Genomic DNA, 27243 nt, shown 5'->3' with positions numbered 1-27243 from the left:
GAATAAGGTCTGCTGTTCCTTTTTAAAGTTCATTCGATGAAGTTTTATTTATGAATCCTTTTATTGCAATGTGGAATAAAGATGGTTTTAAATCGTAAGTAATTAAACATTTACATGTTTATGTGTTTGGATTAGCTCATATATTACAGGTTTAGGGTTAAAAAGATGTTAGCATCACATGAAAAGAGGTCAGATAAAATCTTAATTTAAATAAATTCTGCTCCTTCCTCATTTGGTCATGAACTTTTTTTTTTGTTTGTTTTCCACTCTTATTTTTCTCTTCTTCCTTCTTTATTGATTATACAAGACTTTAAAATATTTTTTAATTAAAAAATTTTTTAATCAAAACTCTTGAATTTTCATCCTATAAGTAGTATTTTCCTTGCTTCAGTGATATTAATCGCTCTAGGAGAGAAGTGCTCAGTGGCAATGAGTAGTAGAAGTAGCAGATTATTTTAAACACAATTTTTTATACCAGGAATTTTTAAAGAATTTATTGCCTAGACTAGTTGATATGATAGCATCCTGGTTACCGTTGTATGTGGTAAGTTGGGCATGGGGAGACCATACTTGGGTTAATTCTGATTTGAGGCTAAATATCATAACTATATAAGAATGTGTATGAAGACATTTGTGTAACCACTAAAACTAACTTAGTAGAAAAATACTTAGTTAATTAACGAATTATACTCTCTCTAGACAAACTCTTTTTTAACGTAAGGTCAGTGTGTTCAACATTCAATCTGTGCATATAGAGCGACCTACTTAATTATGGAGTACAGCTCACCTGAGACATTACGGGACAAAAAGTTAGGTACGTCCCAGAGCAACTAGGACAACAGAGCTCAACTTCTACCCATCACTACTATGAGCAGATAACATACTGTCAGGCTTGAATCAGTTAATAATGGACATTGAAGTAGAATTTAATTGACTATATAATCTATTTGTTCAGTTTTAATTCAATTTAGATTATTTCATCAAACTGTAATGTTATTAGGATTATTTAAAAGAGGAAAATAAATGTGCATATACTCTAAAATAATAAACCACTTTTACTTCTGCTTGAATCCTAATCAGTATTCATAGACTTGTGTGGACTCTTCATTACAAACAACAAAGTGGCCATATGTGTAAGCTTTTATGCCTCAGTTGCATGCATCAGTCCAAGAAAGCATTAATAAAACCTAGGTTCCCAAGGTAAAATTAGTAGGAAATACAGAGGTGTTTTATTTTCAGTGGTTGCTAATGGCCTTGATATGGGCCAGTGATTTTACTTCAAAATGATTTGCCAGATATGATGTCTGAGATTTGTTTTAAAATACTCCAGACACAGAAAAAGGTTTGGAATGAGTGGGTAGGGAAAATAAATGACACAAAATTCTTTCACCTTTTATGTTTGCTAGAAAAGTTCCATAAGTTAAAAAAAATAATAATTAGCTAAAACAAGACATGACTAAACTCATTCAGTTAATTTCAGTTTAGTTTTTCCTACTAGTTAATTTATATTGATGTGTATTTATTAAAAAAATTATGCTATCCTTGAATATTTCGTAACCTAAAAAGTTTCCTCCTCAAATCTTTTGAATACACACACACACACACACACACACACACACACACACACACACACACACACACACACACACACACACACACAGCCTATTTCTCGTATCCTGAAGCATTGGGAAATCTTCACGCGTTGGGAATATTGTCAACTGAGAGGCTACATTTTTACATGGGAGGGTCCACTGTCATTTGATAGTGCCAAAATCAAGAGTGCCTTTGGTATAAAAAAAGTTAGGCTAAACGACAAGACTCATCAGTAGAAACATTTTCCCCCTAGAGCCAGCTTCTGTGTGTGTGTGTTTGCCTTTTGTTTTCCACACCTAATTATATGATGACCAGAAAATAAAATGATAAGAGGAGCAGATTCTTGGTATATCAGCTTTGCACAGTATGAAAGCAAAGAAGTTTGGGTGGAACTATGGGGAAACAATGAAAAAAAATGAAAAGAATGAAGTATGAAAAGAAGAAAGTAAGGATTTTTATCTACCTATTTCATGGTTCTTATCCTTTGAAGCAATTACTCAGATTTTTTACTAGTTCAAAAACTCGGTAATTGTATTGTCAATATGGAAAATTAAGTTCTATCATTATAATTTGAAACAATACTTCATTTAACTCTTATGGATTCACACATGGCTTAAGTCATTTTTATATATTCATTCATCATATTTATTGACTGCCTGCTGTGTGCTAGGCTTTGTGCTTCTTAGCATTGTGGTTACACTGCCTATGCCTGTTCTTTCTAAAGCACTGTTTCTTTGGCAACAAACTATCAACTGAAAATATTCATTCAAATATATGATAACATATGAAATTCATTCATGTCCAGCCATGAAGATCCAAGGAAGCAATATCTCTTCTTTTTCAGACTTCTTTCAAACCCTTTTATTATTAAGGGGTGAGTCCTGAGAGCTTGAAATCTTTGGAGAGTCATGGTGAAATCTTGTTTTTAAAATGTGTACGGAATATAATGCTCTAGATGAGCCAGACAAATAAAGTGAGGTTACTTCAGAGTTTCTCAACCACAGCGCTGTTGACATTTTGGTAACTGATTCTTTAGTTTCTGTCAATCGTATAGCAGCCTGCCAACAAACTAAAACCAGACAGCGCCTCTGTGTTGAAATCTTTTTAAAATGTTAACCCATCTTTCTGTGTTGGCCCTAGAACTGAAGATTTGTTGTGGTGGTGGTTGTTAATCTTACCAATAGTTCTGATAGTTTTATTCGATCAGATTGTCACCTTTGCTTCGATGCCGTTACAAAGTTAGGGAATGACTCAGAAATATTCAGACTATATTTTAGACACTACTACAGCATTCCTGTAAGACATTTACATTGAATTATAGGTGTTGCGTTATTCTGATTATGTGTCATTTTTATCTTCATTGTAAAGTCTAACTAGCTGGTTTATATGTGATTTTTTTTTAAAGAATAGCCCTTGTTCCACTTAACCTCTAGTGTTTAAATTAAATCATGGAGTTGTCATCTTTATGTTGAAATATATAGGACTCTCATATTTTAAATAGTACTTATTTGTCCATTAGAGTGAAATTTAAAAACATAACATTTGATCAATTATTCTTTTGAAACTTTCTGTTAATAAGTTAATTTTTAAACATGGCTGGCAAGTCTCAGTATTTAAAGGAAGTCTACCTCATATCTGTTGCCATTAGCTACAGTTCAAGACACTTGGTAGAGGTAAATGTAGCACGAAGTCTTTCAATAGTTACCTTTTAAGGTTCTTTCCAACTTAACATTTTATATTTCAGGATTCTCCTGACATAGTCAAAATGGCAAAGGTTACAGTTTGTAGACGTGAGCTTTAAAACCTCAAGTCTAAAAATATATATAGGTTTTAATAAGTATAGAAATATATAGAAATGTATATTTTAATAAATATATGTTTTAAAGCTATATACTGTATATATATATATTTCATTAAAAGCTACTTTCTTTTGATGATAAATTAGACAAGTAGTTACCTGAACAAATTATAAATTCATTGTACTCATAATGCTCAATGGAATTTAACTGACCATTTCTTAAATGTTAGAAGAATGTTGTTTATCTATAACTGAAAATATATGAAAGACTGGAGAAAATCAAAACCTGGACTTTCTCCCCGTCTGATCTCCACTCTTCCTCTTAAATAATTTAGTTGGATGGATGCCAGAGAGGAGGACAACTCCATGAGTTCTGTGTATTTCAAACAGTTCTGAATATAAGATATTTTCAAGTGTTTTGAGCTTTTTCAGAGTGTTGCCCCATGAAGGAGGAGCCCCTTACCAATTCAGCATAGAGAATTAAGGATAACTTGAGAATGAGAAGCTTTGGTAATAAATAGATCCAGAGTATATTCTTCCTATATGGGATTATTAAAAATGAATCTTGAAATTCTCTAATTTTTCTTTTCTTTTTCTGTTAAGTTGCTATAGCCCAAGGTGAAGCAATCCAGATTTCTAACCCAGGATCTGATGGTGTTCAGGGACTGCAGGCATTAACAATGACAAATTCAGGAGCTCCTCCGCCAGGTGCTACTATTGTACAGTACGCAACACAGTCAGCAGATGGCACACAGCAGTTCTTTGTCCCAGGCAGCCAGGTGGTGGTTCAAGGTATATGTCATTCATCTAATACATTTAGAATACCCATGGGTTACTATAGCACTCCATTTAGTGATGATTTCATAGTTTTCTGAAATATACAGGAGGTAGATTTTCGGGGGAGGGAGGGAGGACTTAAAAAGGCTTGGAGAAGAAATATTTTAGTATATTAAACAATAAGTTAAATAAATTATACAGTTTTCAATTTTTAGCAGATTTTATTGGCTCTAAAGAAAAGTTAAATTCAGAGTAGCATAATGGAAAAAAGGAGTTGAAAACATGAATGAAGTTTTTAATTAAGTAAATATTCTTCATTTGGGGGTTAGAAATGTACTGAGTATGTTTTTAGTACCTAGTGTAGGAAGATTTAAGTATCCAGTCCTTGAGGCACTGAATTTGGGTTTTTCCCCAGTTGTTATACTCAAGTCTGCTTTCTAGACATCTCATTTTAAAACAAATGCTGACTTTGTTCTTTCTTTAGACCATTCTTAGTATATTTGAATTCTGAGGTACCTGTTCTACCTCTTAATGAAAGCTGAATAGTGAAATAAAGCAGTTGGGATGTAGCCCTAAGTTTTTAGGGTAACCTAAGATTCAGTTAAAATTGAATTATACATTATTTTAATTTCATTCACTTGTGCTCAAATAACTATAATGTGTTCAATACAACTTTCAAAAATCCTGTGTTTTAGTTTAATTCTATTCCCCTTGGTCTATTTGCACTAATTTCAAAGGAAGTAATATCAGTTCTTTTAGTTTGAAAGTCTTGCAAGTATAGAAAAAAGCAGATTATAATTGATGAATCTCTTGATAATTAGCTTTACTCTTAGGTATTTGGGGAGCTTTACTCTTAGGTATTATATGGACTATAATAAAAGTGTATGAAGAGCCAAAGTGGTGACATTTATGGAGTAAAAAAAAAAAATCCATAGTACTTACCCAGTGCTTTAATGTTTTCTTTTAAATATAAATTTAAAGTACCCATTCTTTTTCCCCAGTACTCATGAACCCTATATGTCTAAATATGAAATACATCTTTTGTGAAAAATCATAAAGAATGCTCATTTCTTCCAATTTTATTTTTTTTTATATGGAAAATCTACTAAAAACTACTGATACTTTAAGAAGGAGAGTTTTTTAAAATGTTTTGTGTTTTGCATCGTTAATACATACATAAGTTTTATACTTTGGGGGTTTTAAGAACTCTTTTTCTTCCCTAAGTAACAAAGATATTTTTCTGCATTGGTTCTGTTAGCTTTACGGTGTTACCTCTCACATTATGTCCCTAATCTACCTGCGGTCCACCTCTGTGTATAGTGTCGAGTGGGAACCCATTTTTATTGTTTCCCCGGGTATGGCGCCAGTTTTCCCTGCTAACGGTTTGTCCTTTCCCCGCTGACTTATGGGCATTATTAACTGTACAGTAAGTAGGCCTCGTGCAGCCCCGATCTGTCTCAGCATTCTCTGTTCTGCGTGCCAGCACCACTCTAGTTTTGTTGTCACAGAACAAGTGCCCCTTTTTTGTCTTTTTAACTTTTTTTTAGCGCTGTTTTAGCTTTTGTGAACTGTTGTTCTCTCATATGCATTTGGAACAAGTTTGAGTTCCCAAATAATAATAACGTAATATAATAATAAAACCAATGATGAAATTACATTGAATTTATACATTAATTTAGGGAGAACTGAAGTCTTTTTTCATTGTGGTGTAATTGACACATAATGTTTTATTAGTTTCAGGTGTACAACATAATGACTTGACATTTGTATAGTCACAATAAGTGATCACCACAATAAGTCTAGTTAACATCCTTAACCATATATAGTTACAAATTTTTTTTTCTTATGATGAGGACTTTTAAGATTTACTCTTGGGGCTTCCCTGGTGGCGCAGTGGTTGGGAGTCCGCCTGCCAATGCAGGGGACGCGGGTTCGCACCCAGGTCCGGGAAGATCCCACATGCTGCGGAGCGGCTGGGCCCGTGAGCCATGGCCGCTGAGCCTGTGTGTCCGGAGCCTGTGCTCCGCAACAGGAGAGGCCACAACAGTGAGAGGCCCGCGTACCGCAAAAAAAAAAAAAAAAAAAAAAAAAAAAAAGATTTACTCTTAGCACCTTTCAAATATGCAACACAGTATTGTTTACTGTGGTCGCCATGCTATACATTATTACATCCCTGGGACTTATTTATTTTATATCTGGCAGTTTGTACCTTTTGACACCCCTTTCACCCTTTTTGCTCACCCCTCATTCCCAACCTTTGGCAACCACCAATCTGTTCTCTGTGTCTATGAGTTTGGGATTTTTTTGTTTGTTTGTTTGTTTATATTCCACATATAAGTGATATCATACAGTATTTGTCTTTCTCTGACAGATTTCATTTAACATAATGCTGCTCTCAGGGTCCATCTATGTTGTCACATATGGCAGAATTTCCTTCTTTTTTATAGCCGATTAAAATTGCATTGTATAATATATACACCACATCTTTATCCATTCATCTGTCGATAGACACACTTAGATTGTTTCCACGTTTTGGCTATTGTAAATATTGCTGCAGTGAACGTGGAGGTGTAGATATCTTTTTGAATTGGTGTTTTTATTTTCTTCAGATAAATACCCGGAAGTGGGATTGCCGGATCATATGGTAGTTCTATTTTTAATTTTGAGGACCCTCCATAGTGTTTTCCATAGTGGCTGCACCAATTTACATTCCCACCAACAGAGCACAGAATGTCTTCACTTATCCAGATCTTAACTTCTTTTAACAGTTTGAAATTTTCTCCATACTTTTTGTTCAGTTAGTTTTTAAATGTTTAACCCATTAGGGTTTTGCTTTTTTGGGTTTTTTGTTTGTTTGTTTGTTTTGCTATTATGAGTGGTAGCTTTCTGTTACATTTTCTGGTTGTTCCTGGTATAGAGAAATATTGATCTCTTTAAGTTTACCTTTTATCTATGAACCTTTCTGAACTCTGATTACTTCTAATAATATGCTGAATCTTGGTGAATCTCCCTGTGATACTACATGAATGTTTGTATCAAATACAAGTAAGATGTTTCTTTTTTCCTTTCCAATCTTTATTCCTCTTGTTCTTTCTCCTTGCCTTTTCTTTTCCTTTTCTTTTCTCTTCACCTTCTCCATCTTAAAAATAATGGTGGCCAGGGGTTCTAGTTTTTTGTTAAACATAGGGGGGTCCACGAGTGTTCTTTCTTACTCTGTCCACCTTCCACCCTGTCATCTCCTTGAAAGGTCACAGCAGTTTTTCTGTGAGTCTCTGCCCTCATCTTGATTGATCCCTCCACAGCATTTAGCACTACCGACCTCTGCTTCCTTCACTTCCTGGATGCTTGTACCCCTTCTTCCAGTCGCCTCTGCCCAGCTTGTAGGTGCTGGTGGTGGTACTCGGGCTGCATCCCACGCCCTCTTCCACCTGACTTGATTGCCCTCCCTGGATGACCTCATCCCTGCCCATGGCACACATCTCCGACGCCTGAAGTCCAAAACCCCACATCCATTTTTCCCACCCCAGTTCTCCTTTTGTTACCCTATTTCAGTAACTCTCCATCCTGTTGCTTCATGCAGAAACCTGGGTGTCACCCATCACTCTCCCACCCCTTCTCCATCCATTCTTCTTCCTGTAGCACACGTCTCTTCAGTCCTCTCCACCCCTACCGTCATAGTCCTCGTTCCGGCTGCCATGCCCTCTGACCTGTGTTACCATGATCCCTAGTCCCTGCCAGGTGGCTGCCTGGAAGCTGGTAGCTGTAGAACAGCATCCTGATTTTCCTAATCATGCCAGAGACAGCAGCTCCCTTTTTGGCCTGGTTTTTTGGGAGTTGCTTCTGAAAGTTTAGCTAGGCTCCCTTTGTTGATGCCTCCCAATGATTCTGGGAGCTACTAGTATTTCTTAAAAACAAAGTCTCTGCCTCCAGCATTTCCCTTTCCCCACTGTGTGCTCACTTCTACACTTAGGGGTGGGGCTTCTAAAATTCATATGCATGTAATTGCGTCAGCTTCCTGCTCAAAATCCTTCAGTGAATGCCTGTTACTTGTTAGACAAAGTCAGAATCCCTAACAAAGACCATACCTCTGTTTAATCCGTTACTAGGTTACTAGGCTTCTCCCTCAACTTCTCCCTCTTTTGTGCAGAATTTCTTTCATTTCCTGTGACATGCCATGGCCCCTCTCCACTCTAGGGGCCTCATGCAGAGCCTTGTACCCTGACAGGAACACCTCCACAATCATGTACATTATCCAGGTTTCATGTGGGATAGCACTTCTTTAGGAAACCTTCCTCTACCTTCCAAATCTGTCTGGTGTGACCTCTGTACCTTCTTAGGGCATGTATCCCACCATATTGTGACTCTCTGTGTCCTGCCCAGATGGTGACTTCTGTTTGGACAGGTATCTTTAGTCCCTAGCACAGTCCCTGGCGTATGATAAATGTTCAATAACCATTTAGTGAATGACAGTGAAATACACTCCCTCTGTGAAAATGTTACTATTCCTGTGTGTTGATTAACCGAGTTTATCTGGTCCAGGGGATTTATTAAAACCGTACCAATAGCAGTAGTCAGCCAAGCAACCAACCCCCCTTCTTCCTTTCCTTCCTTTACCCTTTTTTACCACTATTAGTTATTGAGCACTTAAGAGCCAATTTAAAGAAATGTGGTTTTTTTATTTATTTGTTTTTTGCTGCATTGGGTCTTCGTTGCTGTGCGCAGGCTTTCTTTAGTTGCGGTGAGCGGGGGCTACTCTTTGTTGCAGTGCGTGGGCTTCTCATTGCGGTGGCTTCTCTTGTTGTGGAGCATGGGCTCTAGGCGCACGAGCTTCAGTAGTTGCAGCATGCGGGCTCAGCAGTTGTGGTATGCAGGCCCTAGAGCATGCGGGCTTCAGTAGTTGTGGCCCGTGGGCTCTAGAGCGCAGGTTCAGTAGTTGTGGTGCACGGGCTTAGCTGCTCCGCGGCATGTGGGATCTTCCTGGACAAGGGCTTGAACCCGTGTCCCCTGCATTGGCAGGTGGATTCTTAACCACTGTGCCACCAGGGAAGTCCGTAAAGAAATGTTGAGATTAAAATCAATTTGAACTTTCTCAAATTTGAAATAAAGTTGACTAGTAGTCTTGGAACCAAGCCCTTAGGTGTGGCTGGGATGGAAAAGAATCCTTCATGGACTCTCCATTGGTCCCCAGACTTTTTTACTTAGCCAGGATGTCTTCAGTTTATGTGCCCTGGAGAATTACTGTAAACATGGATCCTCCCTCATGTTTCGCCTCCTAAGCCTCTGAATGTGAAGTCCCTGCCTTACTAGAGGTACTTCATTGAATAAGGCAAGAATGTGGTGGAATGCCCTTTCACTGACATAAGAATGGTTTGGATCCTAATCATACAGGGAATGGGCTTTGTAAACCCATTGATCAAGATACAAGATCAGTGACATGTCACTTCTTTTTGTGCAGTAGAGATGCAGATCATTTTTTCCCCTGGGCTGTGGTCTGTTTTACTGTTGAACATGTGCCACTCTTTGGCCTAACTTTGTAATTGTTAAATTTCCAATAGTGATCCAGCTCTTCATGTGCTGAACCTTCATTAAGTGATCCAAATGAAACTGGATATATTTTTTAAATTTTATGAATAGTAACTGTGATTTATTTATGAATTTTTTTAAATCACAAAATTCTTTCAAAGGATTTTAATTGAGCAAAATAGTGCATTAGATTGAGCCACATGAAATTACTGTTTTTGTGGCCCCCAAATGTTAAATATCAGCAAATTCATGTGGTTCCATAATGTTTATGGAGGAATGCTATATAATACTTACTGCTTTTGGCACAGTGAATTTTAAAAATTTCAGTATGTATGCCCTTCAAGTGAAATTAGCAAATTCTATGTCATCTTATAAACAGCTGGATTTTATGTCATTGTAGCAAATAAAAATGTGTCAAGTAAACTAAGGTGGCTGGGTATTTCTTGGTGAATTTAGAAGTGTCTGAAATACACTTCTGTGTGTTTCACAGCGTTTTTCTGGGTTGATTGTCAGTTGTTGTTTTTAAATCTGTGTTTTTTCTCCTATGAGTTACGAAAAATATATAAGCTATATGCCTACTTTGGTTACTTAGAAACCTTGGACAGAACAATAATTTAAAAGTAGCCCCATAAGAAATAGCCATGTAACTTTTAATGCTAATGAGATGTATTTTTTGCCAGAGCCCAACTCGATTTTTATGTAAAAATAAGAAACAAGAACATTGAGATGATTTATTACAGGAAGGGTTTTTATAGGGTTTGGTTTCAGTGAGCTCGTCTGTGACAAAGCAAATTGATGGCAGTGATAGCTAGTGAGGTCACTGTGATGTCAGTACTCCTACTTACCCTGCACATGCTTGCTGGTTTGGAACACTTTATGTGGTCCTGTGATAGGGGAAGCAAGACAGTTTTGTATGCAGAAGCCCATCATGGCTGTAACTGGAGACGAAACAGGTAAGAATTTTAAAGGGATTGAAATTCCGCAAGATTGTTTTTGAAGTTTAGAAAAATTATTTAGGAACCTCTGAGTGTTTCAAAAAGTATTAACTTTCTAGTAGCTGAGGAGTAAGATGTTCCTTCTAATCTGTAACCGAATATACTCGGCACTCTGTGAAGGCATCTGAGTGTAACCGCTTCTTTGCTCAGTACTGTGCTGCTTCCCCTTTCTCTCTCTCTCTCTCTCTCTCTCTCCCTCCCTCCCTCCCTCCCTCCCTCCCCCCTCTCTCTCTCCCTCCCCCCCGTCTCCATTTGCTCTACTAAAATAAGCTGTTGATTCATCTGCAACCTGTTGCAGATCCAGTGCAGCTGCAAGTCAAACACATTTTGTTCAAGTTGTAAAAAAAAAAAAAAAGTCAGCTTCCGATTTTCTTGCTGTGTTCAAATGTAGCTGCAAGACAGAATAGGAAACACAGCGCGTCAGGGGTGTTTGTGAGCCTGCCGTTCCTTCCGTCCTGTTTAAAATGGTCTGCTTCTCAGCTAACCGGGTTCAAAGGGCCGACGTCATTACATTTCCTGGAATCGGTGCGGCGGGCAGTGGAAAGTTAAACTGCAGGCAGGCAGCACGCTGACGTCAGCCCGAGTCACGCTGTGATTGACTCAGTTCTTTCCGCCCGGCCGCACGCAGGTGGGGGCCGCCACCCTCTCCGCCGGCGCCCGTAGACCCCTAGCAGGTCCCGTGAGCCTCTCCTTAACGTTCCGCTCGAGGTAAGTGTGTGCCTGGCGGGGCCGAGCGGCCTGCGCAGGCGCCTGGCGGGGCCGGAGTGCCCGCTAGCGCCGGGTCCGGGGAGTGCGCATCTTTCAGTGCCGACCCGCACCCACCCGCCCCACCTGCAGTTCTTCCCGGGGGTGGTGCCCTCAGTTACAGGTAATGCTGGTGACTTAGTTACCGGCAGTTGAGTGCCAGCCTGGTGCTAAGCTCGCAGTTGAATTCCTGAAGAGTGGGTGACTGTAAACAGCTTCACCACATCTTATCTCTTCACTTAGTGGGTCTCGGCTCTCTTCCGGATGGGAACATTCCATTGTCTTGAGCAAGTAAAGCCTGTGTTAAATTGTTTTTCTCAAAGAAGTTTTCGTGAGGTTTTAGAGGGGCTATAGAATGCAGAAGCCCTCACATAACAGATTTATTGTAAGATATAGATGGACTTAAAATAATCTCAGATACTGCATGTCATATGATTCTTAGAACCAAAAGGCATTTTTATGCATACATGTATTTTCTAAAAATTATTAGTTGGTTTATATCTTTTTTATTTTTTTTAAACATCTTTATTGGAGTATAATTGCTGTACAATGGTGTGTTAGTTTCTGCTTTATAGCAAAGTGAATCAGTTATACATATATATATGTCCCCATATCTCTTCCCTCTTGTGTCTCCCTCCCTCCCACCCTTATATCTTTCTTTACTAAGCCTTTAATTCCAATTTTCATGTCCAAACATGAGAGAGAATTATAACAAAAAATAAATGATTTGAGAATACCCAGAATATATTTAAATATTAAATTTTAAAGTAAAAATTTACATAAATGTTTAACCATTGCTTGAAAATAAATGAACATTTTTATGCGTTTATGTTTACAGAGTGAACATACCACTATCCTTGAAAATATTTTTTTTCACAGTTTTACCCATAATGCTTATACATGATTTACCCATTCTAGTTTAAATTTTTCAGAATGCTGAAATTTTTTAAATGTCACTTTTTTCGCAAGACCTCTTTGTGCCTTTGGAAATCATTATTTTTGGAAATCTGGTCAGTTCTCACAGAATCAGTTCTATTGAAAATGCTATTTGAAAATGAAAAGCATATTTTATTTGCTTTTTCGAGGAGCCCAAAGAGCACAGGATTTAAGGGGCCTTTTCAAGGTGTAGTAGAGCAGCTTTGGGGCCCACCTTTGGAGTCCCAGTTCCGCCCCCTCCCCGTGTGGATTGCAACCAAGTGGACCGAGCTAGATATTTGACTTGCAAACTTTTTGACTATGACCCACATTTTACAGCATGATGCCATAGACCTTGTGTGTGTGTGTGTGTGTGTGTGTGTGTGTGTATGTATATAAAACAAGTACATTTATATAAAACAAGTTTCAAAAATAGTGCTTATCCTTACTCTCTGTGATGTACTCATACTTGTCTTTTCCATTCTTTTTTTAATGCTATTCTTGACCCATGAAATTAATTACTGAATTACTCATGGTCTACAACTTATAGTTTGAAAAGCTGATCTGGACCAAACTCAGGCTCCAAAATAATGACTGGCCTGGTAAAGGTTTTAGGAGCATTTGCTTACAGGATCATAGAATCGAATGTGAAAGTGAATATCTTTGGTTTATAGAATTATATTATTGATTCTGTTGGGTATAGTTTAAAGTTTTATTAGAAATAGTTCTTGGCTTTGTTCATAAGCTGATTATGTTTAGGAGCCTAATTCCATACCCTTTAGTCTCCAAGTCTAAAAAACTCTGATGAATTGTATTCAGCCTGGATTTCTGAATTGTTAAAAAACAAATATTACAACTTATTCAAATTTGGAAAACAGTATCTTAGTGAATAAGGATGCGTTTTACCTTTGTGAAAAGAGGCTGCTGGAAAAGGTTTTTGGAAATTCTCACGTAAAGGAATGTTTTGGATCAAGTTATAACAGCTTCTTGAAGTTGGTAGCGAAGCAAGTTATAATCATGTTAGAAATGAAAACAAGAAGTCACTCATCTACCTTAAGTTTCCATAAAACTCCAAACCTGTGTGGAAGGTATACTGAAATTGCCTCTGTGTTATTTCCTCACTGTTCCTGAAAAATTTTTAATGAAATATAGTTTAGGATAATTGTTTCACTTTGTCCAGTTTTATATGCCTATATGAATACGTTGCCTAATAAAATAATTATGATGATGCTTTGCACTTACATAAACTTTAAAATTAAAAAAATCACTTATGGGGTGAGTGCTATCCAAGAAGCTGTCAGATCACGAGAGACCCACAGGAAGCAGTGATATGGGTTAAAGGATCAGGGCAAGCCTCTGAAGAAACCATGTTTAAATACCGGAGAGGAGAAGCACTTTCCATGCATTCTCACTGAGGCACTTAGCGCAGATATTGTTACACTCATTTGCATGTAACTGAACAGGGATCGGATCGGAGTGGGTAAAGGCTCTCCTAGCTCACAAAGCTAGCAAGTGGTGAACCCGTTTGGGTTTTCAGACTCCCTGTCTGGTTCTGTTCACACCATATTACATTGCTGCTCAAAATCCACCTGACATTGGTAAATTAATGCTACGGTTAGATGAGTTATAATAGCATACTACACACTGCTTATAAAACATGCAAAATGAAGTTAGCATCATGTTAAGTAGTCAAAATGGATTTTTTCTAGAATATTTATTATTACTCTCATAGGACAATAGAGCATATATTTGCTATTATAGAGAACCTTAAATTTCAATATTCATAATTTCATCTTTTTACATAGACTTTTTTTGTCACTTTAAGAGTTTCACTTAATAAACAACTCAGGAAGGTCCCTTATATGTGTAACTTAAAATAAAAAATAGTACTGGCTTAATTCCACATGGTCTGTCTGTTATAGTAATTGTAGCAAATTTGAAAATGATCAGTACTTAGTTACACTTATATAGGATTTCATTTTCCTGGAAAAAGTGGAGCAATGGAGGAGGGAAAGTTTTTGACAGTGTGAGACACCAGGCGAGGACAAGCCTGATTTGGGCATTTTGAGTACTGGTGTGGTGGTGGGGAGGAGAGGATCAAAAGGAAAAGTGAAGATGTCCTTGGTTCGCTGGAGCCAGGGAAAGAAGCCCCTGCTAACAAGTACGGCTCCTAAGTCACCTCCATTGCGTGTTACTTCAGTGTGTTTGGGATTAGTGACGCAGAGCAAAATGACATATGAAGGGAGGAGCTGCACATAGAAAAATGTTTCTATTCAGCTGATGTGCTCAGAGATCTCAATAAACCAATAAGCAAGTAATATCACCATCATTTGGGGTGTTGATAAACTGTTTCACTTTGGAAGCTATCAAGATAGGCATTTGGCTGAGTTTCTTGTTTCTTTCTTGGTTAGAAAGAAACAAACACCTTTTACTTGTGAGGTTTTCAGTTTTCTTATTACCAGTCTGATGAGATTGTATCGTGTTTCTTTGTGATCCTCCATCTTCGAGGTTCTCTTTTAGGTGATTATGCACATTAAAAAGGACATTTTATATTATCTTTTAATGATTTATTCTCTAAAGGGATATAATAAAATATAGTAGAAATTTTAAAAGCTTTTTAAGGGGCATATTTTTTAAACAAAATAAGGAATAAGAGCCATACGTTTCAGTCATTCTATTACCTAGGTTTGTTAGAAGGGAAACTCCAGGGGAAAATATGGTTGTTATATGTCTTTTAATTATACAGTATAAGCATAATTTGGAACATTGTCTTTCAGAACTTAAGGAAGGGAAGAGGAAGGGAACTAACATTTGATGAAAGCCTACCATGTGCCAGGCACTGTGCTAGACACTTTGACATACATTATAGGGTTTATTGTGAGTATTAAATGAGATCATGTATCCCCATTTTACAGATGAGGAAACTGAACTTGCCCCAAGTCACATATCTGGTAAGTGGCACAGCTGGACTAGAACCCAGACTCCAAATCCCATGCTTTTTCTGCTGTACCGTGTTTAAAGCTTGCAAAGAGAGGTATGAAGTTACTGACCAGAGTTGAGAGTCCTAGGAATTTTCTTTCCCATGAAATATTGACACTAAACCTAAACTTTTTTTTCATGTCAGGAGTTAGATGGTTGGAACCACACTGTAATTACAACTCCTCTGTTTCTAAAATGCCAGGGTAGATAAGTAATATTTAAGGGAAGACTTAAGAAATAATGCCTTTTATCAAGAAAGGTCAGTTTGAATAAATATATGGCATCTTATCGGGCTTTCCATGGCTTAGTGTTAAAGACTTAGCTATAATAACAATAGCTAATTATAGTCTTATAATAATAAGATTGCTTATTTTAAACATTCTGAATGGCAGTGGGCTTTTGCAAAACCTTGAGAAGTTCAAAATTTACTTTGTGGTGCACATGTAAACTCACAAAGCACCCATTGTATGCCGAGGACTGTGCTAGAGTCTAGGGTAAAAAGGATATCCCTGACTTGCCTTTAAAGTTTGCTGCCTTAGAATAGAATTAATGTATAAATATCTTTTTCTTATTCTTCTTCAGTCATGAGCTTGAAGCCCCCACTGATGGCCCATTTATTTTCAGAAATAATTTATACAGTGAAATTCTAGCATAAAAAATAATTTGGACACTTTCAGTAGTTAAGATGGAACAGGAATTGGCCTTCATAAGAGTACAGGGATCAGAATGTGTCATCGAAGAATGTAGTATGGTTCTCTGAACTGTGATCCTCAACAGCTAACCTGCTTTAAATCACCACTGCATCCATAACACTGGAAACGAAAGCTAAGATAAAAACTTTTGGATAACTTGTTTCAAAAACAAAACTTTTTGACATTTGGATTTCCTCAAAACAAGAGATTCTCTTTGCCCATATCTTATTAACATGCTTGCTAATGTGATCATATTTGAATATATGGAATTCATCCACTGATACTTATTCAGTGACCATTAGAATAGTACTGTCATATAGATTCGTTGGGATATTACAGAAATTTATACAAATTCCTACTAATTTATACTAATTCCTGTTTCTGGCTTGAACTGATGAGCTGCAAACTGATTTTTGTTGAAGGAGATAAAATGAATATACACTATGTCTGAAAAATTGTAATAAAACCCAGTTTGTTAGCTAACATCCAGAACTAATACATCCAAATATATCATTCCCTTCCAAGTTATCATTTTAAAGCGATATGTTTTCCTGAGCTGTTGCTCAAAATGTTTTAAGAATACTTCTTTTGAAAGTGTCATTGTTCTTCCTGGTGCCAAGTTTGGTCCTTGGAGGGTAGTTTCAGCTTTTGGAAATAGGCACAATTTTAGAACCATTTCTGGTTTTAAGACCAGTGAATGAACTTTACTTTTCGCCTGCAAAGTATTCCTGCCCACCCCGACTTTTTCCTTTTTTGAAAAAATGGTTACTCAAGCATTCTGCTTTAACTTACAGTACAAAAAGTACACACAAAACTCGAACAAGCACAGCAAACCCCTCTGTACCTTTCTATTCATTGTATTGCACTCTTTGTCAGCAGTGTTTGGCAAGAGCAACCCTAGACCGAGGTCTGCATCCCTGCTGCCTGCAAATGTCAGCATAATGACACATGGACTTCTTCTTCGTTGCTGGCCATTGTTCCAATTTTAGAAAGCCTCTGTTGCCTCCAGCGGGTTCCATTGTTTAACCTTTATTATCCCATAGCCACCTTCCCTTGATGTGGATAAAGAGAAAAGGAGAGAACTATGTTGTTCTGTGCACCGTTCTAGCTCCTCTGGCAATATGATTAAAATATTAAAAAAAAAATCTTTAGTAAGTTTACAACTGATTTTTAAAGTTATCTTCTTCAATATTTCAAAAATTTCTATGACACCTAATGAGACATATGTGTGTACAGTATTTTAAATAGTCATGAAAACAAATTTAGGATTTTTCCCAAGTTTATTAATAGAGATTCTGCTGGTGATCATTATATCTATCACAGTTACTGTTTATTCACCATTGTTTATTAAATTATATATAGAAGGAAGAACCTTATAAATGATATTTTTGTAAACCTTATGAAGAATTGAGTGATCTTCACCCAAAGCCCTTTTTTTTTTTTTTTTTTTTTTTTTTTGCGTTACGCGGGCCTCTCACTGTTGTGGCCTCTCCCGTTGCGGAGCACAGGCTCAGCGGCCATGGCTCACGGGCCCAGCTGCTCCGCGGCATGTGGGATCTTCCCGGACCGGGGCACGAACCTGTGTCCCCTGCATCAGCAGGCGGATTCTCAACCACTGCGCCACCAGGGAAGCCCCCAAAGCCATATTTTTATTCTTTCACCTAACTCTTGAGCCCTAGAGGGAAGACACCTGGCATTTACCCAAAAGAAGCACATAGATCAGTTTTCGATTAACATTTTAAACTGCTTGGCTATTTTCAGTGATAATATTCTACTTAAGTGAAAAAAGTCTCTGTCTCCCTTTGGGTAAAATTTTGTTTCTTACTCAATAGGTATAATACATTTTAATGACATACAGCAGTGAACCATTTCATATTTTGATTGGGATTTAGATCAGACCAATTTTTATAGGATTTTATAGGATTTTTTAACCTTTTTCTTGCATTTAGCTTTGAGAGAGCATGTATTTTGTAATATCTCATCAAAACGTCAAATTAATTCTGGACCATACATTCTCAAAGTTGACACATTGGTGGTAGAAACATTTTTAATCACTTAAATCCATCTGTCCTTTCTAGGAACCTGTGTTTATTGCAGTAGATAGACAAATTTTGAAATTAAATTATTACACTTTGGGACTTTTAGTATTCAATCTGAATACTAAATAAATATTTAAATCTGTCATTTAACTGTGATTATACTATAATTAGAAAATGCGTTTTAAAAAATGAATACTTAGAAATGTATTATTATCCCAAGAAATCTAAGAAAGACAAAAATTATCCTTCCCTAGAGAAACCAGGTTTAAGTAGAGCTTTCCTGTTTCTTATTTTGTCCTTGTTTTTAAGCTGAAAATACAGTAAGCTAGTATTTTCCTTCCAGTACCAGTACCAGTACCAGTCATCACCTGTTAATAAGACTTGCACTTAAAGACATTCAGGAACTGTTTCAGGCATGCTGCAGGGTTTAGGAAAATCTCTTAGCTGGGGTATTCAGAGGATGGAGATGTTCTTCTTAATTAAAATGTTTGCAGTGGTGTGCTAGGGCCAGCTCCCACTCATTTGCTGGAGCCAATTATTAAGTTTTCAGGATTTTTATGAACTGGTTGCAAAAACAGATATTATTAAAAACTAAAGACATAAATACATATATATTTAACAAATTACATTAAAAACAACATTAATAAATACTTAGAACTCATCATTTCTAATAATTGTATCTATGCTCTTGAGGTTATTTACATCTATTTTGTCTGTATGGTGTGCCACTTATTGTTGTATGTCTTTCCAACTCTACATTTAGTGAAGTCTTATCGGTAGCTTGAAATTGGCCATGGTGAAAGCATTTACATCATGGGAATGATAAACACTACGGACCAGGGCTTTTTTTTCCCCCTTAGAGAGCTGGTGGTTAAATATTTATCAGCACACCACTGATTTTAGGCTAAATGAACTATCAGTTGAAAAGCCTGTCTACTTTAGCCTTTGATAAAAACCTTTCAATTAAATGTATAGAGCATGCTGAGTATCATTGTTCCAAATGCTGAAGGGATCTTTGATACCTAAAATTTCTATAATGCTCAGAATAATCATCTTAAACATTAGCAAGCTCACCTCTTAAAACATGTAAAAAGAAGTATGTTATTTCCAGGTCAATTTTACGTAAAATATCAAGTCATAAGTTGTTTATATAACGTGATATTTTGTTTCATTGCAGCCACCACTGGTGACATGCCGACTTACCAGATCCGAGCTCCAACTACTGCTTTGCCACAGGGAGTAGTGATGGCTGCCTCGCCGGGAAGCCTGCACAGTCCCCAGCAACTAGCAGAGGAAGCAACACGCAAACGAGAGCTGAGGCTAATGAAAAATAGGTAAGATGTTTCACTAGAAACCGCAACCACTTAGGGGACATATCATTTATTACTGTGGGGCTTTTAAAAAATTAACTTTTCCTCAGCTATTTCTCCCAAGTTACATGTTGTGTGGCATTTTATGTGGGCTTGTGCTCTGCATGTTCTAAGTAAGTCTTCTAGTCAGAGTTCCAGGCATGAAACTGTTTCATCAGCAGGCCGTACATCCTCATGTGTTTTAGGGTAATGTCTAAAAGGTACATTCATTTTTTTTTTTTTTTTTTTTTTTGCGGTACACGGGCCCCTCACTGTTGTGGTGTCTCCCGCTGCGGAGCACAGGCTCCGGACGCTCAGGCTCCAGACGCACAGGCTCAGCAGCCATGGCTTACGGGCCCAGCTGCTCCACGGCACGCGGGATCCTCCCGGACCGGGGCACGAACCCGTGTCCCCTGCATCGGCAGGCGGACTCTCAACCACTGCGCCACCAGGGAAGCCCGATACATTCATTTTTTAACTGATAATGGAAGGACTTTATTACAAATAAAGATTCATTTTGTACTTGGTATTTACTTTGTGAAGTAGGTGATACGTATAATTTTTAGCTTCTTTGTGAGCAAAATAAATCTGAGTGTGAGTTCAGAATTTTCTAAGTCTTTTACATGTAGTTTTCTTTTATCTATTTTGTAACTTTGTTTTTTCTCTATTATACCCAAGTACAATCTATTTTGAAAAATTCTAGCTGGGGACAAGTACAAAGCAAGAGGAAGAGTTAAAATTACCCACAGCCCCACCGCATAGAGATGCCTCCTATCGTACATACGCTTCCAGTTCCCTCTCTCATTTTCTCACGTGTTCTTGCACATTTCATTGGCTAGAAATAAACAAGAGAGCCCCTAGGTGCACGGGATTCTGAGAAGGGTCTATTTTAGCTTCCAAATTTCAGTTTCAGAGCAGGACAAGAGAAAAGCAGATGATAAATGGCTCTTCGGTTGCTCAGTGTGTGCTGAGCAAGTTTTCAGTGCTTGTTTCTACCGTTTTTTTGTGGGTTTTTTTGCGATACGTGGGCCTCTCACTGTTGTGGCCTCTCCCGTTGCGGAGCACAGGCTCCGGACGCACAGGCTCAGTAGCCATGGCTCACGGGCCCAGCCGCTTCGCGGCATGTGGGATCTTCCCGGACCGGGGCACAAACCCGTGTCCCCTGCATCAGCAGGCGGACTCTCAACCACTGTGCCACCAGGGAAGCCCTCTACCATTTTTTTTTTTTAACTCACACATAGCTTTCACATGAGAGTAGGTCTGGTTATTCTCCCTTACTTTACAGATGAGAAACTGAGGTTCAGAGAGGTCAGGTAACAAGCTGATTAAGATCACACAGCCCAAACTGGACAGAACCTGGAACTGCAGTCAGGCCGTCTTTCCCCAGAGCCCACCCTGCACTAACACCAGGTCACCTCATAGAGACCCCGGTGTCAGCTGCAGATTTAGCTCTATGGAGAGTATGTAGGATTTACTTATTAATGTCAAAGACCTCTTACACATTCTCTCAGCTAAATTCCTTAGCTGGCATTCATAATAGATACTTAATTGTATTTCTGCCAATCCAGCTACAGTTGTTATTTCTTTAATAACCTTGTCAGCTTTTCCTCTTTGCCATGTACTTCCTCTCCATGCTAAGGGTATATCCAGACCAATGCAAGGCCTGAAAATGGAGCTAACTATTAATAGAAGAAACAGGTGTCTTCCTTAGCCGAGACTACTTAGGAATGTACCACCTACTGGTGTGGCCATCCAGAGCTTTGTGCCTGGAATATTTTGACTCTGGTAACATGCATGCAGGCGCATGAGACACGAAGTATCCATACTCACGAGAAATAGCACAGCTTGGTAAATTACACTTGAAACATTAGACATCCCACAACACAGCTATTCGACATTTAAAATTTCATTTAGTAGTAACTTGTTTTGTAAAATGACCATCTATCTTCCTTCCAGACCTAGAATTTAATATAATGATTTAATCACAAAAACCTTGGTGTTCAGAAATGTATTTTTGTTTCTTTGTGGAAGAGTTGAATTGTGTTCCCAAACTGGCAAACGTATAAGTGTGCTTGGATTTATTCTTGGCATTGCCGTGTGCATGATTTAGATTAAATTCATCTGTGTTTATCAGATTGTGTTCACTTTTACACTGTTAATGTTTCTGTTAACCAGTTAAGAAGTCTGAGAACCTTTCACGTTCACAGGGTGATGGCTTTGTTCTTGGCTGGGGAGTAGGGCTCGATCTTTTCCTGCAGTTCATTGGGATTTCAAGGGCTCTCTTCTGCTGACCCTTGCTTCCCACAGAGAAAACACAGATAACCAGTTGTTAGTGAGCATCAACTATCCTAAAAATAAAACAGAATTGGCCACATGTGTTGCATGTGTCACTCCTAGTCCAGAATTGCAGCAGTGCTAACTGGCATTACAGTAACTGGCGATTAGACGTTCAACACAACTTTTGCTTATACATATTTGAATTACCTGTTTCAATGTAGGCTTTTTGATATGATGGGTGCGCCAAAGGCAGTTATTCTCAAAGGAACACTCCAAAATAAAGCTGTTATCAGAGGGTATATTCTCTAGAGGAGTTCAATGATGTAGTAGCCACCCCCTCCCACCCTGAAAAGAAGGAGAAAGAAAGAAAATGTTGGCCATGTCCATTGTATTTTGGCAGGGTTATGTGTGAAAATGACTAACTCAGCTCCTCTGTTTGTTTGTGTGTGTTGCTTTGGCTGCTGGTCTGGCCTTTCTCCGGGCGTGTCTGCAGTGCTTTAAATCCTGGTTAGCAGATGCATCTCTCGCGTCCTTTCCATGACTTCAGTTGTGGTGTTCTCACATTTCTGGATTTAAGTTATCTGAATTATTGAGGGTTGTATTCTGTACCCTCTCTTCTCTCCTTCCTTAGTTTTCAGAAGCAGAGTCCCTTCTATTTTGGTTTATGAAAATGTGCATGATTTGTTTATTGTTATTCTTATCCATGTTGTTTTCTAGCCGACAAATTGTTGGCTTGCAGTCATGATTGATCTTGTTTTACTGAGATTTAGTCTTGAAGAATTAAAATCTCCAGTGCTGACACTGGTTTCTAAGGATTAATTTTTCTAATCATTTTTGATCAAATAAAGTTAACTCATTGTGATGGAATATGTGGCTTTTGGTGGATAAAAATAATTAAGAGAATTGAAAAGATCTGTAAATGTTTTTGTAGAAATTCCACTTGGGGATGTGGTCCTATCGTTTCGGTTACTGAAAATCTTGCTGGTCACTGTGACCATGGGACGTGTGCCCTAAGAAAACACCATTTACAACGGATGCCGGGCGAATTGTTGTGCTCTGCCGTCGTTCCTGCTGTCTTAGGGTAACCTCCCAATGAGGCATGTGCTCGGTTACGACTGTTGTGCGGCTCCGTGCGGACATCCCCAAGGACTGACCGGCAGTTGAGTCTGGGGGGCAGAGACTCACAAGCCGCTCTGGATTGTGCTGAGAGGTTGTTCCTGTTGTCATTTGCCTTGTGTTGGTTCCAGGGAAGCTGCCCGGGAGTGTCGCAGGAAGAAGAAAGAATATGTCAAATGTCTTGAAAACCGTGTGGCTGTGCTTGAAAACCAGAACAAGACTCTCATTGAGGAACTCAAGGCCCTCAAAGATCTTTACTGCCGTAAAGCAGAGTGACTTTGACTTGGGCCTTGTTTGCCCAGAGCTCTAATCAAGGCAGGAGATGCAGCAGTCTTACTAATTGCCATGTGGACTTGTGGAAGGGATGCTTGTGACCCTTCAGAACCCAGTTTGGCTTAGGGTTTGGAATCGCATTGGGAATGTTGTCCCAGGATTTGGAACACCACGATCACATTTACCAAGCTTACTTCAACCTCCCTGTCAGTAGCATGCATGTGAAAAAAAAGTTTTGTTTTTGCCCTTTTGCTTCTACTCTCTTATAGGGAAGCTGCTAAAGAATGTCGACGTCGAAAGAAAGAATATGTCAAATGTCTGGAGAGTCGAGTTGCAGTGCTGGAAGTTCAGAACAAGAAGCTCATAGAGGAACTGGAAACCTTGAAAGACATTTACTCTCCTAAAACAGATTAGTAGAAATATTAAACTATGAACTGATTGCAATATGTACAGTTGCTTTTGAAGGCAATACAATATAAAGCCAGCAAGAATTATGGCTTTTTTTTTCCCTTTATCATTCATCGTATTTTCTAATCTCTAACATTCCCAAACTGCTTCACTGTACGTAGTTAACTCTTAGCTGTAACTTCAATTTTTTAAGAGAGGCAAACTGTAAAAAAAAAAAATTCTTAAAATGCAACATTTGTAAGGCTTGTTCCAGTGCCACATATTTGCAGTTCCCGATCTCTGTGTCATGAACAGTGTCCTATGCAATAAAAATTTTTTGCAGGTCTTTAAAAATCATTTTAGGAAAGGATGATCAAAGATAATGCATCCAGCAGTACAATAAAAGTAAACCACAAAAAATACCTCAGGAAAGAACTGAAAGAAAGAAAGAATTGAAAGAATCTAATGACATGCCTATGTGAAAATAATAGCCTATAAATGAATTTATGGCATTTGCAGATTTTTATATTGGTTGCTTTGTAAAGAAAATATTGTATTGCTGTCCTTGAATGCCATAGTTGAAGAGAGTTTTTAATAGAACCATGTTGGTTACACTTTGTAGTGTTTGGTGCTCATTTAACTATCTGAACATATACTACAGTTTTTACTCTTGTGTAACATAAAAGATCTTGCAGAAGTTTTTAGTGTCGGTTTGCTATTACATGATGAACATTAACGCAAATTTTAATATCTGTCCTGATTTAAAGGTTTAAGTTAGAATTGTATTTGCATACCGTCAAGGGGGGGGTCCACTGCCGATTTCCACAGTGGGTCGTGATCTCCGCAGTGTTCTTTCTGCCATCTAATCAGAAGCTCGGCCCCAGGGCTTTTACACAGAAGAGCAGCTATGAGAGGTTCAGCTGGTATGATGGAGTAGGCCTTTCTGCAGATGGTCTGGAAATCTCCTGCTGGTGGCCCTCTATTTTGAGTTTTGGCTAACAACCATAGGAGTTTTGTTTTTTGTGTTTTATAAATTTATTTATTTATTTTTGGCTGCGTTGGTCTTCGTTGCTGCGCGCGGGCTTTCTCTAGTTGCAGCGAGCGGGGGCTACTCTTCATTGCGGTGCACGGGCTTCTCACTGCGGTGGCTTCTCTTGTTGTGGAGCACAGGCTCTAGGCACGTGGGCTTCAGTAGTTGTGGCTCACAGGCTTAGTTGCTCTGATACATGTGGGATCTTCCCAGACCAGGGCTCGAACCCGTGTCCCCTGCATTGGCAGGCAGATTCTTAACTACTGCGCCACCAGGGAAGTCCCAACCATAGGAGTTTTAAAGTAAAAACTAAAACAACCCAAAATTTTATTTTCCACTTCAAAACAGCTACTTTTAGGTCAAACATTTTTAGTCTGCACATTCAGATGAAATTCATTACATGGGGTGATTACTGGTATCCACATTTCATCCTGCTTTTATAATAAAAAACTTCAAGGTATAAGCCCAAAGCCCTAACCACAAGATGCTCTGTCATCTCATTCTCCGGTGGGACATATGTTGAAGGCCTCCTGTGGGCTAGACTTGCTGCATTTTCTGCTGTGACTCCTGACCTGTTAAGGCTGCCCCTCCCCTAGTTTCAGTAGTGGAGCTGGTCATTGTGTGGAGCTGTGTGTTGCGGGGTAGAGAGCAGGAGGCCGTCGTGCAGAGTCTAAGTGCTATCCCCACACCGTCATCCCCTTCCCTTATCTGCAACTCCCAGGAGGTCGGGCGGGCATGCCGTTTGGGGCTTTCTCTAGAAATACTTATTCATCCTACAGAGTCTGAGCTCTGAATATCTTATATCTCAATTTTTGTCTTTTGTTCTACAGAGAAGTAAGATGAGGAAAGAAGACAAGAAAGAAAAGAGGAAAGGAAAACCCCAGGTTTCAGGTGAAGGAAAATGGTGCTTTGTACTCACACATTCATCGTTCACACAGTTCACTCATCCTTTCATTCAGTTTATCAGTCAGTCAGTCACTGTAAATGACGTGTGCTCAGAATGTGGACACCGAGAGGGCAACCCAGGGATGTCGAGGCAGGAGACGCTCTGTGTTAGAACTGGAGGAAGCTGTAGGCAAGGTCAGATGAACTCTTCCTGCAGGAGGCAGACTTGGAAGTGAGTGGTACTGCTGGGGGGTGGGGGCAGAGTGGTGCATCCAGATGGGGTACAGAGCAGGCACGCCCCAAAAGGAGCTGGAGTCAAGGAGATGGGGGAGGTGAAGTTAGGACTCACCAGGGGTTGGTTTGGTGTAACAGAGAGCGTGCGTGCATATGTGTACCCCACTCTGTCGTCTCAGGGGAAGGAGATTGCATCTGACTACTTGGGGCCCTACATAGCTGATGTCCCCCCTTCTCCACGGTGGCTTAAACAGTGAGGAAATGTTATCACCTCACAAAACCCCAGGCGCAGAGGTGGGAGATTCAGTGTCTCAACCCGGCCTCACGACCGTTGGCTCCCTGTGTAGCTGGTCCCCCGATCCGGATATTGCTGCCCGGGTGCAGGCACCAGGGGGGCAGCTGGCAGCTCCTCTTCCGTTTGTCCTGTCTTAAGAGCAAAGGGAAACCTGCACAGAAGACCTTCAGCAGTAGACGCCCATCATACTCCTTCTGTAACTGCTCGCTGGCAAGGAGAGTGGAATTAAAAGCTCTGGATTACTAGTGAGGATTCAACCCCTGGGGTGGGGAGGGTTCCAGGCTTCTGCGAAGCATATGGCCAATCGGTGCAGAATAGAACTGGGTTCTGCAAGACCAGGGTGTGGGCAGCTGGCGGCGTCTGCCATACGGATGATGTTTGAGGCCGCGGCTGGTGGGGAGATGGGAAAAGCTGTGTGACTCGGGGCTGGAGCCAGGCTGTCGGAGCCGCACGGGACTCCTCCAGATTCCGGCTCATCTGATTTGTCCCTGGAAGCAGACCTTTTGCTGCTAGATTAGCATGATTCGCTAGGTCTCCACCCAGCCTTAGCAGATGCTGCCTACAGCCTCCTGGTGGCCAGAGCGAGCCGTATGTTGGAAGCCGTGTGAACATGGCTCATCTTGTGCAACAGTGTTGCGTAGAGTCCAGAGCTGTCACTGCATCTGTGGCTTTTTTTTAATCCTAAGAGTTTCCGCATCTGGACTTCTGGAGATAGAAATTACTGATCCTGGGTCAGGGGATTAGACCACTTCTGCCCACAGCCCTGCAGTTATGGGGTGCACGGGGGAGGCACGTGAAGCTCGCCTTTCAGCTCACCAGCTCCCCGGAGGGAAGGTGTAACCTTTTAAAAATACAAATTGTGGACTTGCATGGCGGTCCAGTGGTTAGGGCTCTGCGCTTCCATTGCGGGGGGCATGGGTTCCCTCCCTGGTTAGGGAACTAAGATCCCACGTGCTGCGGGGAGCGGCCATAAATAAATAAAAATACAAATTGTCTCTTTTTAGTTTTCAAAAATCAACATGTTAAAAAATAGTTTAATTTTTAATATTGGTAAGATGTACTTGAGGTTCAAAATTCAAAGTAAAAAGTCTGTCTCCCATCCCTGGCTCCAAGCCACCCGGGAGGCAACCACTGTCACCAGTTTCCTTTTTGTGAAAGAGATTCACCTGTTTCCTTAGATTCCTGTCCCATCTTCAGGGCTGTGGGATGAGGAGTTTCTGGGAAGAGACACAGGGAGTCAGCGTGTTCATTCCTTCAAGTCTACAAGTGACAAGGGGTCCAGGAGGAGGGGACCAGGGGCCCTGGCAACACTGGCCCTTTGCTGGCACTTCCTAGACTCTTC

At 39.4% G+C, this 27243-nt stretch overlaps 1 protein-coding gene across 37 annotated transcripts in view; it reads left to right on the top strand.

Annotated features, from left to right (window-relative positions):
• CREM (cAMP responsive element modulator) overlaps positions 1–27243 on the top strand; it is a 99755-nt gene that overhangs the window by 41033 nt on the left and 31479 nt on the right. For 6 of the 37 annotated variants that reach the window (XM_067701807.1, XM_067701875.1, XM_067701913.1 and 3 more), the window contains 4 exons: positions 3995–4183; positions 15261–15296; positions 19233–19389; positions 19708–22606. In XM_067701807.1, coding sequence (XP_067557908.1) covers positions 3995–4183; positions 15261–15296; positions 19233–19389; positions 19708–19882 — 557 coding nt within the window. In that variant the 3' untranslated portion in view covers positions 19883–22606. The other 31 variants (XM_067701846.1, XM_067701930.1, XM_067702010.1 and 28 more) reach the window with 17 other exon arrangements.

The sequence above is a fragment of the Pseudorca crassidens genome, chromosome 1, assembly GCF_039906515.1.
Source record: "Pseudorca crassidens isolate mPseCra1 chromosome 1, mPseCra1.hap1, whole genome shotgun sequence".
NCBI classification, from domain to species: Eukaryota; Metazoa; Chordata; class Mammalia; order Artiodactyla; family Delphinidae; genus Pseudorca; species Pseudorca crassidens.
This window is presented reverse-complemented; position numbering and strand designations above follow the sequence as displayed.